Here is a 19,293-nt window from a genome sequence, read left to right as displayed (position 1 = left end):
TCACTTGTATAATTTCAAATTGATTTTTGTACACTTCAAATTATATACAATCAGCAACTCAATTAGAAAATTTAATGAGCATTTGATATAGTGAACTTGCAGTGATAATACCTTTATTTTCTCTATCACTATCACTTAGTTTTAAAAATTAACAAAAATATAAAACATACACTGCCCTCGCATTTGTTTAGTTGCTTACTGTCTTCACCCACTAAATGCAAGCTTTGAGAAAGCAGGGTCATTAGTATGTTCCCTACACATAGTCTCAACACCTAGCACAGTGCATAGAGAGCCTCAGTAAACATTTACTCACTGACTTAAACTCAATTGGACAAATACTACATGCAGTTTTGTGTTTGTTTTTTGGCACTGGGAATCAAACTAAGGGGCATTCTACCACTGGGCTATATCCCCAGCCCTCTTTTTTGTTTGAGACAGGGTCTTGGTATTCTCAAGGTGACCTCTAACTTGCAATTCTTCTGCCTCAACCTCCTGAGTAGCTGGAATAATAGATATGTACCAACACATGCACCAACAAGTAGCTCATAAAACAGTAGTTTTAAGTGTATTTACCAATTATTACAATTTTCATTTTCATTTCCTCACTTATAAACCAAAATCTTATTGTCACTCTACAGTACAATATGGAAAATAAAGAAACAGTGTCATGGCAGTTATAACTATGACTGCTGTGGACTCCAAACTCTACAAACGTCAGGGACATAGAATGAAAAAGAATGAACAGAAGAGACAGCATAGAATGGGTAAGGAGTTTATGAGACTACTCAGAAGGCAACAAAGTAACAAAATATAAACTATCCAGTTGAGAATACTTGCTTTACCCAGGGGTTGTTTTTGTTTTCAGTGACAGCCCCAGAAAAGACTGGGTGGGAAAATCAGGCTAAGACATCTAGGTAGATGACCAAAATGGCTGCCAATTCTTCGTTACCACCGCTCTCAGCAATGGGATTCTGTAGTTCCTCCCATGAGGGAACAGGGTCTATGTGCTCATTACTGCATCTGAGTTTGGCCATGGAATTTCTTCTGGCCAGGGGGACATCAGCATCCAAACTGTGAACAGATGTGTGAAAATGCTTATGCACTAGGGCTGACGCTTTCGTGCTGGTTTGTTGTTCTGTTTTCTGCAGTACTGTGCATTGAACCCCGGGCCTTCCCACTGAGTCACATACCCTGCCCTTTTAATTTTTTAGGTAGAAGACAAAGTCTTACTGAGTCACTAAATTGCCCAGGATGGGTTCAAGTTTGTGATCTTTGAGCCTCGGCATTCCAGAGTGCTGGGATTATAAGTGTGTGCCACAATGATCTGCTCCATGCTTTTTTCCCCCCAGAAGTCCTAGACTTCCGTGGAAAGAGGTCTGTGACAGCCTACTGGAAGATGAGACTCCACATGGAACAAGCTGTCCTGACCAAGCCCTCCCACCCTCTACCACACAGAGCTTCCAACCAAGGCCATCAGTTCAATGGGGACCAGTCCTGTGAGCAACGCCATCGGTCTTTTCAGCAGCTCCAAAGGACCATGAAAGGACCCAACAGAACAGTGAATAATGTTAACTGCGTTAAGCCACTAAGTTTTAGCATAATTTGCTACAAAACAAAAGCAATTATTGTTTGCACTACTAGCTGTGGATAACAAGAGTATCACAAGTATCACGAACATTGAGGCAGTGAGAAATGCTTAAATTCATTAGGAAAAAAACCCTAGAAAATTACAGTAATAAATTGGAAAGCACTTTATAAGGCGAACCTTCCAGTATGTGATAAAATTAATAATGTCAAATACTTTATGTTACTTATGTGTAAAAGAATAACAAAAATACGTTATTTGATATGAACAAATATATATTAGTAGATATGCAGATGTGAATTTCAGCTGGGTCTTGATTAGTAAGAACAATTTTCCAGGCATAAAACTGAACACTTACTAAGACATAAAGATGTGAGAAGAGCCGGTATGCTGACAAGCTATTAAGCTGTATGTCTGGAGCCCATTTCTTTGGAGCAAAGAATTAAAGATCAAAAATTTAATTTGGTCTTAGATTTTCAAGGTTAGTGTTTCTCAAAAATAGTGCATCTGTGAACCATTCGAGAATCTTGTTAAATATGTAAACTTCTAGTCTAATAGCCCCCAAAACTTGCTTAAGAAACTTGTGACAGGAACCAAGGAATCTGCATTTTAATATCACACAACCATCCCACCATACTGTGCTAATGTTCATAAATCACACACCACTATTGGATAAATATTTTCATGTATTGCTACAGGTCTCCAAAGAAGGGTACACACACTTCAAGGAACATACAAGATGATTTACTGAGGTGCTGAAAGATGACAGTATTTATTCATACTTAAACTAAGCCTAATTAGTATGGTTTGACCCTGATGCCTTTGCTTGATGTGAGAGAACTGACAGTTCTCATTCCCTCACCCGGCATATGACAGACACGTGCTCGATGTTCTCATGCATGGAAAAGTGGTGCAAGGTGAAAGAGAAAGGAGGGAGGGAAGACAAGGAGGGAGGATGAGAGAGGGAGAGACAGAGAGAAGGAAAGCAGGAAGGCAGGAAAGAACAGGAGAGCCCCATAAAGATAGCGGTAATAATACAACAAACGCGTGGAACAAAATGGCAGAATTTATCTTTCTCCTAAAAGTAATTTAACTCTGCTAAATTACAAGATTCAAAGCTATAAAAATCAGATGATCAGAAGGCTGTGAATACCTACTTTTAGAAAAAAATTTGTGCATGAGCAAGAACATTTGAAAATGGTTATTGAAAATATTGTTTTATGCTTTTGTGGCTGAAAACACGAAGAGTGCTACCTATCAAAATTTTATCTTTACAATTTAGCGACTTGGAATTTCCTGACCCATTTAAGAATGTCCAAAACTTCAATACAAGTTATTGTTAATGTTCCATGAAGTCAAGCGTTTGTTCTTACTCGGAATGAAAAACTTGCGGCTCAGTTATTTCTGGGATTTTGCTGATACCTCAGAAGATAGTGACTAGTCAGATTTTCCATGTAGTATGCCTTTTCTACTGGAAGACTACTTAACCCTTTATACTACACATCCCCGGTCACGCTGCCCCAGAAAACATCTGCTTTGACTTATTACTTACATAAAGTTTTGGGGGCATTTTCCACAGGTGAGGGTATCCTCGAGTATCTTCAAAACAAATGATTTTATCTGGGAAACAGGTTTTTATTTAGTGTTACTCTGAAGTCTAGAGATACAATTTCATTTCCTTTGCAAATTCCTCTTTAGCCTCAAATTCAAAGATGTGAATATCTCCTCCTGCATGTCTAACGGAAATTTCAAACTGAATATATCAAAATTAACCCTCCCACCTGCTACCATTCCCAAGTCTGAACTTTTTACAGTCTTTTCCATCCTACTAGGCAGAACTTCATCTCTGAGTTATTCAACAAAAAAACTTTAAGTGCTCTTGACTACATACACACATACACACACAACCTATGAGTGGGGTTTGAACCCAGGATCTTCTCCCCGAGCTATATCCTCAGACTTTTTTTTTAAGACACTAAGTTGCCCCTCTAGGCTCAACATTTCAACCCCCTGCCTCAACCTCCCACAACACTGGGATTACAGATATGTGCTTCACATCAGCCTTAGAGTGCTGTTGACTCTGTTGTCTTATATGCATATACATGTGTTTCCAAAATACAACCAATAGTCAATTTGCCACTGATAACTGGTCCAAGCCCACAGTTTATCTAAATTATAATATACAAAGATTTTGGTGTCCTGGCTTTGGCCCTGCCTACACATATATAGTCTATTCTTTAACAACAATCAGTGACTCTTAAAACTAAAATTCCTTGACCTCATCACTCTGCTTAGAAACCCTGTGGCTTCCTGTACCTTCCAAAAAATAAATAAATAAAAACCAAAAGTCTTATAGGAGTCATCAAGGCCATACACAATTTTTCCCCCCTGCTGCTTCTCTACTCTCATCTTTTATTGATCTTGCTCCCTCATTAGTCCAGTGGCCTTCTTACCAGACCTTAAAATAGCTCCTGTCTTGGGGTTTTTAAACTGTCTCCTAGGTACAGTGATTTCTCTCCAGATCTTGAAAGACAAGCTCTCACTTCAAATTACTGAACAAATGACACTTCACCTGAGATTTCTCTGACCACCCATACAGAGTATTAAATCCTAGACCAAGCATGGTGGCACACATTTATAAATCTGTACTGGGGAAAGTGAGACAAGGGGGTTGAAAATTTGAGCCAATCTGGCTACCCCAGCATGGACTACATGTGAGATCCCGTCTCAAAAAAAAAAAAAAAAACCAACCCAACCCAACCCAAAAAATACTTTTATTTTTATTTTTTGGTACCAGTAATCGAACTCAGGACCTTGCGCTTGCCAGGCAGGCACTTATGCCACTGAGCTATATCCCCGGCCCCAAACCAAAAAATACAACTTAAAAAATAGTAAATTCTGCCTTCACCTCTACCTTCTCTCAACATAGCCTACTGACATTTTGCTTTCTATTCCTGTATCACTTATTACCACTCACAACACATTTACTTATTTCTGATTTCTTCACCTTCAAGGTGAAAGTGTAGCCCAATTTTTTGTCCACTAAAACAATGGCATTAGGACAAAGTACTAAAACAATAAATACTTGAATATCTGCCAAGGCATTTTTTTCCTTTAATACTGCCTGGACCTATATAGTGAGAATCTTTTCAAACTAGTGAAAATTTCCTTTAATGCTTAGCAACTGTGCCCTAATTTTTTTCTCATGGTTTTTCATTTATTCACATTCAATATCCTAGACTTCTCCTCTATAGACGTTTTCATCTCACATCATGTGTCTATGTTTTGCTCGTAGGCAGCTACTAATTTGGTCAACTGTGGCCATCCTGCTGCTCTTCTACCACACTTTTGTGTTTTCACTTTCTGGAAGGTTCTATGCTGAATTTTTCTCATAAATTTTTTCAAAATTAAAGTTGTCATCCTTCTCAACCAGCAATGATTTTTGACCACCGATTTCTGAATGTTCTCTCACTGTAGAGGCTACTTGTCTTTAGGTTTCCTTAGAACACTTTCCTTTGTCTACTGATCCTCCCTTTGGCACAGGCCCACACATGAGCACAGAAGAGTTATGTCCATTTCTGTGGGCTGATGACATATTATCAAGTGCCAACTCCCTTCACACAAAAGGAGGAAAATTCCTTTGTTTCTTGCATTTACAAGAATTTGTGGGCTGGGGATGTGGCTCAGTGGTACAGCTCTTGCCTTGCATGCACAAGGCTCTGGATTTGATCCCCAGCACCATATGCATTTTTAAAAAACAAGAGTAATAATAATAATTAATAAATTTTTTTTTTTTTAAAAGAATTTGTCCTCTCCAAGCCTGCAGGGAGATGTGAAACCGAGCTCACTATGTGGAGACTCAGCAGACACCCTGAAGCTAGTCTTCTGGGTACTACAGATGTGCTCTGCAGCACTTCTCTGTTTAAGTCCACGGGTCCTTAACAGCAAGACTTTCAGGAGCTTTAGGTCCTTGCTGAAGGTTTTCCAGCTGCTGGTCTATAGGCCTGTATCTATTAGAAAAGAATAAATGGAAAACAAACTCTCCTCTCAGACTAGTAGAATCAAAAGGCTATATACCCTCCACTTATCCAAAGTCTCCAGTCCCATGGTAACTGTTCTATTCAAAATAGGTAGTTGACAGACAGAATCAAAGTTAGAAAGGAACTGAAGACATATAATCAAGCCACCCACATTTACGCTGAAGGACGTCACAAAGTAGAAATGTGGGTAGAAAGAAACAAGTACAAGGTGACACAATAATGAGAGTAGCGGAGGTTGCAGGAGAAAGACAGATCAATGGAAAAGTCCTCGATGAACAGCAACACATGTAAACCACTGTGATAGGAGGAAAGAAACAATGCTTATTGTATGTATATTGTTCTTTGAAGGTTTCAGTTCACAAATTTGTAGGACACTGCACTGAGAAGTCCACGGCTTCTGTTTCTTGTCAGGAAAAGTTAAGGACACTTCTGGGTGAAGACAACAGAATAAAGCTGGGTCTCAGCTGGACCATAACTACTAGGGAATTGGCAGGGGCATAGGGAGGAAAAGTGTGAATAACATGAGCCATCAAACAAGAAAAGGTATACAACTTCATGCTGACCAGAATATAGATGGGTTCAGACATAATGCTCAGAACAGCACCTAACTCACTATTATGGGAAAACTAAGCTAACATACTAAGAATTCCTACCCTGAATCTAGAACAAACTAGGAAACAGGTAAGATATACAAAAGTCAAAGACAAATCCTCATGAACTGGAAAAAAAAAAAAAAAATCACTGCTACCACCAATATTTCCAAGGACTCCTTTTCCTAGCCCCTACAGTTAGGTACTACTCAGGTTGTCCTTAGCAATGAGACACATTCAACCAGTGCCTTCCACATTGGCACTTAATGAAAGATCAAAAAGGAGCCCCCAGGTCTTCCAACAGACTTTCTCATTTCTAGTACCACTGAGCTACCGAAGTGAAGGAAACAAACGCATACAAAAATTAGCTACACACGGAGGCAAACTGAGGGAGACGAGACCACAACACTGTCTAAAAGCCTTAATAGATAGTAAAAGCCCTCAGACTCTTCTTTTGTTGCTGTTGTTTTTTTTGTTTGGTTGGTTTTTTTTTCCGGTAATGGGAATCGAACTCACGACCTTGCGCTTGCCAGGCAGGCGCTTTGCCGCTGAGCTAAATCCCCAGCTCCCCCTCAGACTCTTCTATAATGGAGCAGCACATTATTTTGTAAAATTTGGTTATGGGAGAGGACTGTAATGATTTAAACCTTTACTGTTTAAGTAAGTCATTTAAAATATCTAAATATAAATTCAATTCACTGGCTGGTCTCTTGCTATTAGTCAAAGTTTTGTGTTTTGAACACTGATCCATCCTTTAAAGTTCAAGCTATCCAGTTATCATCCTTCTTCTTCATTACCTCTATTCTTGTCAGTTATTTCAATGCTACTTGTTTCACCCCAAAGATCAAATCCTATTTTAATCATTTTCAATGTCCCAATCTTTTATCATTTACCTCTAAACTCTTGATTTCATATATCCCTTCTTACTGTCTCCTCTTTCAGGCTGACTCCACTGAAATTTTCAGATCATAGGATAGTGCAACTTCCTCACCTTCACTGCCTCCGTTTCAACATTTATTTCCTCCAACAGTTTAGATGCCAAATGCAAGTAGTACAAATCACCTTTCAAGGGTCTTAAATTCCCTGGCCTGCTTCTACTGCCACTCCAATGGAAAAAAAACCCCAAATCCAACAATTCCACACACCTGTAATCAGACAGCGCAATACTGTTGGAGAAAAATCACCATAGGTTTGCCTAACTTGACTTAAATTCATGACCATCCCAAATGAATATACAAAGTAATACAAATCCTACCATATTATTTTCCCTTAAGCTGGTGTTCTCAAGTAATTTCATTTTCCTCAAATTTTTACATCAACTTGCTTTTATTTAAAACTTTAATGTTCAATTTATTTCATCAGTGACTTTATACTTTTTGTGCTGTGTTGCATTATAGCATAAAAATAATTACCCAAGACTGTAAATATTTTAACTGTTTTACACTCAAAACTACCATAAACATTAGTGTTGTTGAATTGTGCTTAAATGACCGAATGAGCCATGAACAAGCTCACTTGATCTCACCTTCAAGTGGTTCAATTTTAAAGAATGTAATATTTACCATCTTAAAGAGAAATAAAGATCACTATAGTTTAAACACTCTGAAATCCTTGAGAATGTTGTGTTTTATCACAGTATTGTGTGACGCAAAGTGGTCCCAGTTGCAACTGGTTTGCAAAAGGGAAGGGGACCAAGAGATGAAAGGCGGGGAAGGGCATGAAAAAGAATGTCAACGTGGTATATGCAGGTACCAACTCCTCACAAACAATGCGAGTATTGTTTACTATAAATGTGTACTAATAAAGTTGGCAAATAAGGCAAAATATAATAAGATATTCACATGTAATAACAGAATCTCAGAGATGTCTTCCACTTCACTACAGACTCACCTGATTTATGGTATTTCATAAAGGTCAGGATTCTCCTGATGGTGAATTATAAACTATACATTCTGTGCCAAAGGATCTACAAATAATATTTAGGCCCAGACACACAGCCTTCTCCACAGCTACTTTATAATGTATTCTGTTGCCATTTAAGAAAACTGTGAGAGGGGCTGGGGACTTAGCTCAGCGGCAAAAGCACCTGCCTGGCAAGTGCAAGGTCGTGAGTTCGGTTCCCGGTACCGGAGAAAAACCAAAAAAAAGAAAACTGTGAGAGAGAAAAAGTCTCCCAACTCACCATAAATGCTGATCACACAATTAAAAAGGGAAAGCATTTTAGAAAAAGAGGAAAAAGCTGACTTGGCAATGTGCTGTTGTACACTAGCACCTTGGAGCCAAAAAAATAAATTCAACAGCATTTACAACTTATGTTCTATTTTAGTTACATGGACATTCACCCAAGAGCAGATGATCAAAAGAATAAAATACGTATTTAAGTAAGTACTTATGAATGGAATGAAATTAAGTTTGAATATGGTCCATTAAGTTCTTCATTAAAGAAATTCTGCTGCAGAAGATCCACACATTATTATTGGCATCACCAAGACACTGATGCTGTTAATGATCTGATTATATGGGAGAACAGTTTGCTTTAAAAACTGAATGTTAAAATCAGGATGCTCAAACTGTAAAGGCAATATATCAGGATACGCTCTTAAAACTATTATAATAATAGCATAGGAATTTGACCATAATCAAACTAAGTTCATACAGCTTGCTACCTTTAGAAAGAACCACGATTCTCTAATAAATTATTTAATTAACTGAAAGACTATAAATAGATTTAACTCTTAGTTTTCAAAATGAAAACTTGTGTTTCACTTCCCAAATAGAAACACTGTATCTGACAAACCTCATGAATTACTTCATCAGAAGGCCACATCCACAGTTTCTGCCTTTTTTGTAACGATTTTCTTTTTTTCTAAGCTTCATACACTTTATTTAGGGTGGAAATGTCCCCAAGATTCTTAATGTAAAGTACTGCAAAAATTGTATTTAAAATTAAAACTGAATTTTAAAAACCCACCAAAATGGAATTAAAATAAGTAGCACACTAACAGGTCACACAGTGGGCCAAACCTAAGCTCTATTCAAAAATCACTTTGATTGAGAAACAGTACCAGCCAGTGGTTATGCAATCAATGACAGCTGCTATACTTGTGAAAGGAAATGCATTATCTGATTAACCACAATAGGTAAACAGAGGCATAGTTGCTTCCAGTAGTTTTTAATTGCCTAGAAAAAGGAATTAATTGGCCAAAAAAAAAAAAGAGGAGAATTTTAAATTTGAAATACTACCACCTCACTTTTTGAATTTTTGGCAATAAAGCTAGTTTTATTTCATTAGTTTTACTCATATAAAAATGCATATTGCATTTTAGTAAATGGCACTTATTTATAATTTTCAAAATACTCTTATAAACACTACCTAAAACACAAACCTAAACACAATCCATGACCTCAAAGTATTATCTACATTTTCAACTTTTCCTTAGTTACTACACCAATATAAATATTGAAATAATGCTGGGATCAATATAGTTCCTAACATGACCATGAACATGTCCAAATATACAGAACATGGCATTTCAAAGATCCTAATGTAATTCTGAAGTCAAATTCAATTTTTTCTCCCTTTCATTTCTAAAGTTAATATATTATGTGGATCGCCCTATGACTCTCAAACAAGTGAATATATAGCAGAAATTCAGTCTAGTAATACTAATGTAATTACATTTAATTTTCATGTTTTTAAAGCAAAATAGCAGCCACTAACTTTTCATTTGAAAACAAATTTCTACAACTCTTAAACTGCAAACTATTTCTCGTTAGCAGTCTAAATGAATTTTAACCAGATGTACCTTTGTGTGTGTATGTTATGTGTATGTGAAAGCTTTAATAAATTTCTCTGAAAAATCAGAAACAAAAACTCAAAAGCTTCTCTAGTTATAATTTTGTATTTAAGCAAGTAATTTCACAACAAAGTTTAGGTCTAAAAGTGTCCCTCAGTGGAAAAGTGCCTCTCTAGCCATTAATCTTGACCAGCGTTTGTAATTATTACATTTGTAAGATTATAAAATATACTGGTAAGTCTTAAAGAATTTTATATAGGACATTAATTCAACAAATACTCCCTTCCCACCCTCCAATAAAGAACACTGTCATCACTTTAATTTTGTTAGGTGTCACAAAATTTTTATTTAGGAAAAATATTTCCTTTGATGTTTATTAGATCATGAATCTTATTTAAGTAATTTACTTTTCTGTGTAGACCAATTAAAAAGTACGTTTCTCCATAATCAAACTGTACCTCACTTTGCATGGCAGATAAGAAATTAATACTTCTTTCCACCATAAAAACAGACTTTACTCATAAATTATTACTGTATGGATTTGTTGTGCTGTTGCTAAAAACAGAGTTAGTAAAGGACACGACACATGGGAAACAAACCATAAGCTATAACACTAGTCAATAATGAAATATATTAAACATTGTTTAAATATTAAACAGCAAAATACTCCTTCTATATTAAATAAATAAGACTTGAATTTGTCATTTGGGAATACAGACCAATACCACCATAATGGGGATGGCCTGGTGCAAAGGGTGGTCTCACACACACAAGACAGAAGGAGAAAGAGGAAATACAATTATTTAATACTGGTAATTGTTCTCAGTATATAGAATCTGTGATTCTCATTCTTTCCTACACATTCAAATTACCCAGAGAAGTTCTGAAAAATACTGATGACCGGTTTTATCCCAGACAATTTAAACGAGAATGAAGATTCAGTCACAGATATTTTTCAAAACTCCCCAAATGACTGTGTGTAGTAAGGGCTGAGAACTGCTGATTGAAACTGACAAGTTTCTTTTGTTATTTGACTCAGAAGGATCCAAGGAGCAAAGAAATAGAACCTTTCTTTAAAGGTAAAGAAAACAAAGGTGTCTTCCATTAACAGTAACTTATGGGTAAGTTGAGTTGATAATGTGTACCTCATTTCCATTACATTATCTATGCGCCTCTTCATCCCCTGAGGTTCCATATTCTCAAACTCCAAGATCAAGAATACTGAAGCCATGCTTGTAAGAAACCAGTTACACTGAAAATACATCATTCATTTGTGCCATATTAATATTTACTTAGTGCCTGCTATGTGCAAGGCACTGTCTTAGGTGCTACCATAGGACTCTATCATAGAAGAATGAAAAGTGATTGGCTGAGAGTTTTGTTTTGATTTTTGGTTAGTGGAGGATTTTTTTTAGTGTTACTCATTATAAAATTAATTACATGTACCTAATTAAGGGATCAAGCTGTTCAAAATTTAAAATAAAAGAAACAAGTACAGACTAAGGGTTGGATTTTAAAATACATGGTATAGCATATTTGTACTTTTCTGAATGTTCCACACAGTATTTCCAGAAGCCTTTGAATATACATAAGGCAAATTCAAAATAGAAAAATAAACCTTGTTCAAAGTAAAATTTAACCATGTTCTGTTATCAAGTAAATTTCACGTATAAATACCAAAAATCTTTATGGAAAAAGTAGTTCATGTCCACTTATAGTAGTCTTAACATCTTACATTAAAATATTACAGATTCTAGTCCTTGACTGTATCATAGAGAAAGTTTACATGACACATAATTTATTTTGAGGACAAATTCATATGCTGAAAAATCCTAATATAAACAAACTGAGTTTCCTTTTAGCTTCATGTAGAGGGGATACAAAGAAGTGGGGAAGATGAGGCCCAAATCTGTTCCAAGCTTATAAATAAACTAAAATCTAAAAATTTAAAACGTTGACTGCTTTTTTTTTCCTGCAAAAGCCTTTGAATTCCATCTGAGTAAATAGCTTTTCTATTTATTATTGGTATGAACTTTTGTGGTTTCTTAAAAAATAAATAATAATTGCTTCTCATTTTTATGACAGCATTAAATTCGAAAAAGAGACTAGTGGTATCAGCTTAGTAGAGAAGAAAAAACTATATATTTATAAAAAAGAAAAGTATGTTTAAGAGAATCACTGGGGGGAAAATGACGTAACACAAAAGTTATCAACAATTCTGAGGAGAAAAACAATTTTGGGAGTAACTGTTCCCAGTAGCTTTTAAGAAATAGAAGGTGGAATCAAAACTCAAGAAAAATGGTTATTCACTTTACCTTGGTTGCAACACTCTGTCTAAAGTAGAGAAGTAGTAAAATATTTTACTAAGTTAAAATATAGGTTTTATATTTTATACCATATTGAATACACACATAAAAATACCAACGTTCTTCTCTTGTTTCTGTTCAGACACTTAAGCAAATGTGTTCTTTGGTGCCTGCGAGTTTACCAATATTTAGGGAAAATGGAAGATAAAAAGTCAAAAACTGACATGCCTAGAAACAGAACCCTCAAAACCCTATACCATATAGATAAGAATCGAAAGAGGACTTATGAGAAAAGCTAAAGAAGTTAAAAGTTATACTGTAATCGGCCTAATACATTTCTCCCAAGTCATATTCCAGCTCCCAAAACAAAAATTACTACAGCCTATTATGTTTTTAATCTGTTTTGAGATTTTTCAAGTGGAAAGATACCCCCATAGAAATAGATCATTCTAAGATTTAAAATCACCAAAGTCAATGAGAAGAATGTACATTCATTAAATGTATTCACTTTTAAGTAAAGAAGTCTTGAAAAGTTCAACCAAAGGTGAAAAATTGTTCTTGGTTTTTCATTATTTCTTTTTAAATAAAAAGTCTGGACATAGTATACATACACATTGGGAATCTGATTCATTCAAAATAGTCACATCCTTTTGCATGGTTTTTGAAGTTCCACCGTCTAAAATTTAATATCACTTTAACACAGAATTTTCAGTAAAAGAAATTATAGAGCAGTGAAAAATCAGAAGCAAAGATGGCTTAGGAAGCCTCATAACCTCTAAATATACACACATTTATAACCTGTATTCATTTCTAAAGAAACAAAATTTAACCAATGCTAATTTAACCAATAGAGAAAAAACTTCTATCAAAATATACAATTTCCAATACAGACTAGAAGGCTAATATTAAAAAAATAGTTGTAAGCCAAAAAGTTTGCTTATATGGATGACAGGCATCATCCCTTTGAAGCACAAAGCATCAAATAAGGTCTTAGAAAAGACTGATCTGCAACCTTCTTCATTTGTTAAGTTCTTGATAAATTCATAAAGCTTGAGTCTCAGTCTTAGATCAAGGTATGGATATCCACGCTTCTTAATTCTGACTTTCAGAAATGAAGGAACCAAATCATTCAGAATCTCAAGTGGGATTTATGCTTTACCATGTACCTGAAAAGCAATATTATAATAGGTTACAATGATTATAGAATTTAAAAATTTTTAGATTACATGTAAAAGTTGACATTTTTTCAAACTTGACAGTGAAGCAAAATGTTTTATTTTCTAAAAAACTGTAACCTTTGAAAACAAAGAACTTCTAAAGTAAGCAAGAAGAAAATATTCCTTTTATTAAATTCTATATCCTATGAGCTTCCGCTAGAAAAGTGAATGTTTCTCCTTAACATACTGTCAGTTATAATCACATTAGATCACCCTGATTGCGTCTGACTTTGAGGAAACCTATAAATTCCTGTAAGAGAATTCTAAGAAAGTTACAGATTTTTAAGGAGCATCTCAAAGAGAACAATAAATTCAGTATTAATTATGATCATGTGCTAGTCTTACATTTGACAATTACAAAGCTGTTATTACTGTAAAGGATTTAAGAATTCCATTTATACTAGAAATGAAAATAAATTTAAAAATTAAATTCCTTTCACAAGCTTCATATAACCCAAATAAATCCAGGGTCAGAGTTTCAGTGTTTGTAAAACATAAGGACGGATAGGAAATGAGGTTAAAAAAGGTGACACTGCATTAGAGACAGATCACAAAAGCAAGACTAACACGCACCTTCTGACTCAGGGTTCAGTTTTTTCTAACAGGCTACAAACCTTTACTCCATCTATTTCTATATCCAATATATCAAAGATATTTATTATCTGTTATAGGTCAACATCAAATTAGACAATGGTGAAGAGAACTGGAAAACATTATTTGCAGTTAGAAGGTCCTTAAAAGTTAAGAAGATAAGAAAATTATTTCAATAAACACAGGTAGGTATATTTTAGAATCAGAATTACCTATCCAGTGTTTCCCAAAACCGTAAGAAAACTGGTCTATCCAAATGACGTTTGTGATAGCTGAGTTCTAATACTGTTACATCCCACTTCTGAACATTTGGATCTAGACGAACTTCATCATACTTGAGATGGAAGGCTTTAACTACGTGGAGAACAGGGAAAAAATAATATTTTTACTCATAATCAAAATTATGACAATATTTTTATAAGTAAAAATATGTATCCAACACAGATATCAACCGGAAACTAAAAAAAGCAAAAAAAAAAAGATATCTCTTTCTACCAAATGAAGACACAGTATAATCAAAGTTATCTTTGAAGTAGAAGCACTGTAGTATCATCAAAAATATTTAATTCAACAAACATTCAGTGAGAGTTTATACATGCTGGCACTATAGAATGAAATGAAAAATAAGGGGGCTGGGGATTTAGCTCAACAGCACAGGTCGTGAGTTCAATTCCCAGTCCTGGAAAACACCCACCACACAAAAAAGAGAAAAATAAGGTATTATAAAGTGCATGTGGTTTAGTTAGGGATAATAAGAAGAGAACCATTTATTTCTTTATTATTTTGGTTTTTTGAGACAGGGCCTTGCTACGTAGTCAAGTTGATAGTGAATTCACTAAGTAGCCCAGGCTGGCCTTAAACTCACAACAATCCTCCTGCCTCAGCCTCCTGAGTGCTGTGATTATAGGTATATGCCACCACACCCAGACAGAAAAGAACAAATACAAAATAATAAAAGACAAACAGCCTGCTGTGGCACACGTGCCATAGGTTTGTCCCTACTGATACAGACCACAAATTCAGGCTGAAGACCTAAAGACTTATGACTTAAGACCTAAAGGACAAATAAGAAGTCAAGAACAAAAGTGAACAAGAGGAGCATGCTCAAAGAAGATAGGCTTCAGTCTAGGAAATACAGAAATGTAACAGAACTGCACAGTGAAAAGTGAGGAGTTTTGGGGAGGGCCTCTAGAAATAGAGGCAAAGGTTAAGAAATAAATTTACAGAGTTCAAAGCAGTGTCAGGCTTGCAGGACATACTAAAATGTACAGATTTTTAATTAAGTGACACAGAGAATCCCACAAAATATTAGCAGAGTTTGCCACAACTTAATAATCTAGACAATAAAGGAGATTTATTTGGATAGAAGACACATGAATGGCAAGAGGAAGATTAGGAAATGAGAACTAATGGGAGCTAGTAAAAAGAAAAACCCAATGAAGAGGTAAAAAGACTTTACAATAAAAAATATATCTAATATTCAGCAAGTATCGACTGTACATCATGAACTATTCTAGGCACTAAGGATAGAGCAGCGACCAAGACAAACACACCACCACCACTACAGAGAGTTTATATACTAAGAACCACTTGAGATAAATATGCAATATTCATACAGTATAAATGTCACTGTAGAAAAGTAAAGTGGCTAAGGAGGTAAAATAGTAAGTGTGAGGAGTTACTTTAGATATTTTAGTGTTTGGGGAGGGTCTCTAGAAGAGGCGACCTAGAAGTCAACAATGGAAAACCTTGTCTTGCAGAGCTAGGGGAAGATTTCAGGTAGAAGGAAGGGATGCCACAAGGCACTGATGACAGCAAGCTTAAAATGGCCTATGAAAAATGTGAAATGTTTTTGTAGGCAATGGCTTTTAAGTAAGAAATGTGAATTTCAATCCAGATGTTATAGTGAGCCAGCTTAAAGCAAGAAGGTAAAATGGTATAATTTGCACTTGTAAAGGCTAACTAGGTTTGGGGCAGCAGATAATAAACTTAAAATCTTTCTCTAACCCTAACAATCCACTTGAATTATCCCAAGTTTATTATCATATCTGCAATATGTCTGTTAACAATACAGCTCTGCTGTGCATGTACATATATAAATGTTCAGCTTTTTCCCTCAATTTTTAAGTTTTTTACTAGCATATGATTTTTGCTATCATTTTATGAGGGGTTTCTAAACAACAGTAACAACAAAAGACTGTAAAATGTTCTTTTGCTTTTCCTTCTTTTTTTGAGACAGGATCTCTCTATGTAGTTCAGGCTGATCTTGAGCTCACCACGGAGCCCAGGCTGGCTTTGATCTTGCTGTGACAATCTTCCTGCCTCTACCTGCTGAGTGCTGGGATTACAGAATGCTGGGATTATAAGCGTGCACCACCATGCCTGTCGCGATAGCTACTTATGGAATACTTGCTGGTGTATTAGCATGTATTTGAAAAACAGTATTTTTAAAAGAAAAAAATAACAGTCAAATTCTGATAAGTTAAAAGTACCCAGTACCAGGACCACTGGTGACTTTGGTGTGAACAGTTTGTGAGAGAAAAAGACAGAAGCTATAGCTAACTGAGAACTGAACAGAAAGTGAGTCAGAGAGACAATTCTTTTCAAAAAGGAAAAAGAGAAGTAGCTAGAGAGAAAGGATAAGACCAAAGGTAAAGGCTTTATTTTGTGGTTTAAAGTGGAGGATAAAAGGACATTTTAAAATGGTGGCAGAGGAACCCATAGAGAAGGAAGGTTAAAGAGAAAGAACAATTCGTGGGAGAAAAACAGTGATTATTGTTACAATTCTCAATTGATTTTGAGATCAATTCCTGATTTTGGAAAAGTAACAATTTGAACCGTGTAACATTCTGAGAATATTACCATTTTGAAGACATTCTAATCATTTCTGTTACAAGACTACTCAATAAGGAAGTAAGTATGTAAAACACAGGCCATTTTCTTTCACTGACATTTTGCTTTCATTAAGAATCCCATTCTCCCTATATATAGTATTTAATTATTTACCAACTCTGTAAGCATTACTCTATAATGAGCATTAATCAGAAATAACAAAGAGCTATCAGGTGAGTAACATTTGTTTTTAAAAATAAATTAGGAGAACAACAAAGGATAAAAACTTTTCAAGCCTGGACAGTTTCATGAAGAATGCCGGCACTGACAGAGACCACCACAGAGACAGAGAACAAACTCTTAGGCCCTTAACCTGTTGTTCATTAAAAGGATGATTTGTATTTTGTCCTCAGGGAGTTAGGGACTTAAAAGCTGCTTTTACTATTTTAAAAAAAAGTGACTCACCACTGGGGCTTACAGATCCCATTAGGCAACTAAAAGCAGAACAAAGCTGGAAATTCATTTTGTATTTGTTGGGTCAGATCCTTGCTCAGTTCTGCACATAGGCATGTTAATCACTTAGGGAGTGCACGTCTAAAAGCTGGTAAAACAAGGCTGATTATCTCTAAATTTCCATAGCTGATCTCCTCCTCCTTCAATACTAAGTACATCAATATAAGAGATTCACAGCACCATTGCACAAGAAATGACACGAAGAATCAACAAATGGGATCCTAGCCAATTAAAAACTTTCTGTATAGCAAAGCAAACAACCAACAGAGTGAAGAGATAATCCACAAAGTAGGAGAAAAATTTTAGCTGCTATTCCTTGGACAGAGAACTAATGTCTAGAACATACTATAAAGAACTCAAGAAAATTAGACACACCCCCAATAAAAGACCAATCAAAAAATGGGCAGCTGAAATGAACAGACATTTCTCAGAAAAAGAATGAAATGGCCAATAAATACAAGAAAAAAATGTTCAATTGCCCATTAGAGAAATGCAAATTAAAACAACACAGAGATTCCACCTTACTCTAGAAAGAATGGCCATCATCAAGATCAGATAACAAATGCTGGTTGAGGCTGGGGGCGGGGAGGAGAGGAATCCCTTCTACACTGTTGGTAAGAATGTAAACTAGTACAGCCATTATGGAAATCAGTATGAAGGTTCCTCAAAAAACTAAAACAAGAAATTCCATTCAACTCAGCTATGCCCCCCTAGTTTATCTTCCTGAAAGAGATAAAGGTTTTATATTATACTGATATAGCCACATCAAAGTTTCTAGCAGCACAATTCACAATAGCTACATCTAAAGATGAATGGATACAGAAAATGTGGTATTTATACACAATGGAGTACTACTCCGTCATAAAGAAAGAGAAACTTGATCATATGTAGGAAAATGGTGGTATCTTGAGATTATGACGTTAAATGAAATAAATCAGACACACAGCTTAAATACTGCATGGTTTCTCTTACATAAGATATATAAAATGTAAGTAAGGGCAAAATAAAAGATAGACAAATATGAAGTAGTGAGATAGATCTTTTGCATATGGGAAGGGAACCAAGAGATAGGAGAGGAATGGAAAGGGATTAAAAAAAAGAAAATTAAAACATATCATGTACATGTACCAACTCTCCACATAGAATGTGACCATAATGTACTACAACCATGTATTAATAAAAAATGAGCAAACAGGTTACTAAAAAGCATGAATTGCACAGTAGTGAAATCTACATTCATAATAGCTGGAAGTGTCATTTCTAATAAACATCCTTGTTTCATGAGAATAATTTTTAAAAATAATTCTACTAATGCTACCATTCTAAATTGGTGCTCCAATTCAATAGGAGCTGAAGGGGCTGGGGATTTAGCTCAGCGGCAAAGCGCCTGCCTGGCAAGCGCAAGGTCGTGAGTTCGGTTCCCGGTACCGGAGAAAAACAAAAAAAAAAAATAGGAGCTGAAATACTCCAGCAAACTGGGTATATTAATCTATTTTATTCTATTAATTATACCAATATATATTTAGTTAAAATATATAATCTGCATGAAGTAATCCATTCAGGAGATATTTACTGAAAGGCTCCCATGCAGGACACTCCTCTGTGCTAGTAGCACAGAGTAAATAAAGCAGAGAGGGTGTTTCCTGGGGTGGAATTTACATTCTAAGCAGGGAAGACTTATAGTAAAGATATAAGAATTAGATAGTATCCAGCAACAATAAGTCCTATCAAGAAAATAAAATGGTGGGCAGGGGCTAAACAGCTTTGAGAGTATTTGAGAGGAGGTGATAACAAGTTCAAACAAGATGATCACAGAAAGACT

At 35.5% G+C, this 19,293-nt stretch overlaps 1 protein-coding gene across 1 annotated transcript in view; it reads right to left on the bottom strand.

Moving 5' to 3' along the window:
• Positions 1-10,328: 10,328 nt before the first annotated feature.
• Positions 10,329-19,293, bottom strand: part of Cdc73 (cell division cycle 73) — a gene marked incomplete at its 5' end in the record, with an annotated part of 131,894 nt that continues 122,929 nt past the window's right edge. Inside the window, 2 exon segments of the mRNA XM_013521863.1 lie at positions 10,329-13,484; positions 14,339-14,480. Coding sequence (XP_013377317.1) covers positions 13,448-13,484; positions 14,339-14,480 — 179 coding nt within the window.

This window comes from Chinchilla lanigera, unplaced genomic scaffold (genome assembly GCF_000276665.1).
Source record: "Chinchilla lanigera isolate Chin_1 unplaced genomic scaffold, ChiLan1.0 scaffold00005, whole genome shotgun sequence".
NCBI lineage: Eukaryota > Metazoa > Chordata > Mammalia > Rodentia > Chinchillidae > Chinchilla > Chinchilla lanigera.
Note: the sequence above shows the minus strand (reverse complement) of the source record. Positions and strands in the feature narration are given on the sequence as shown.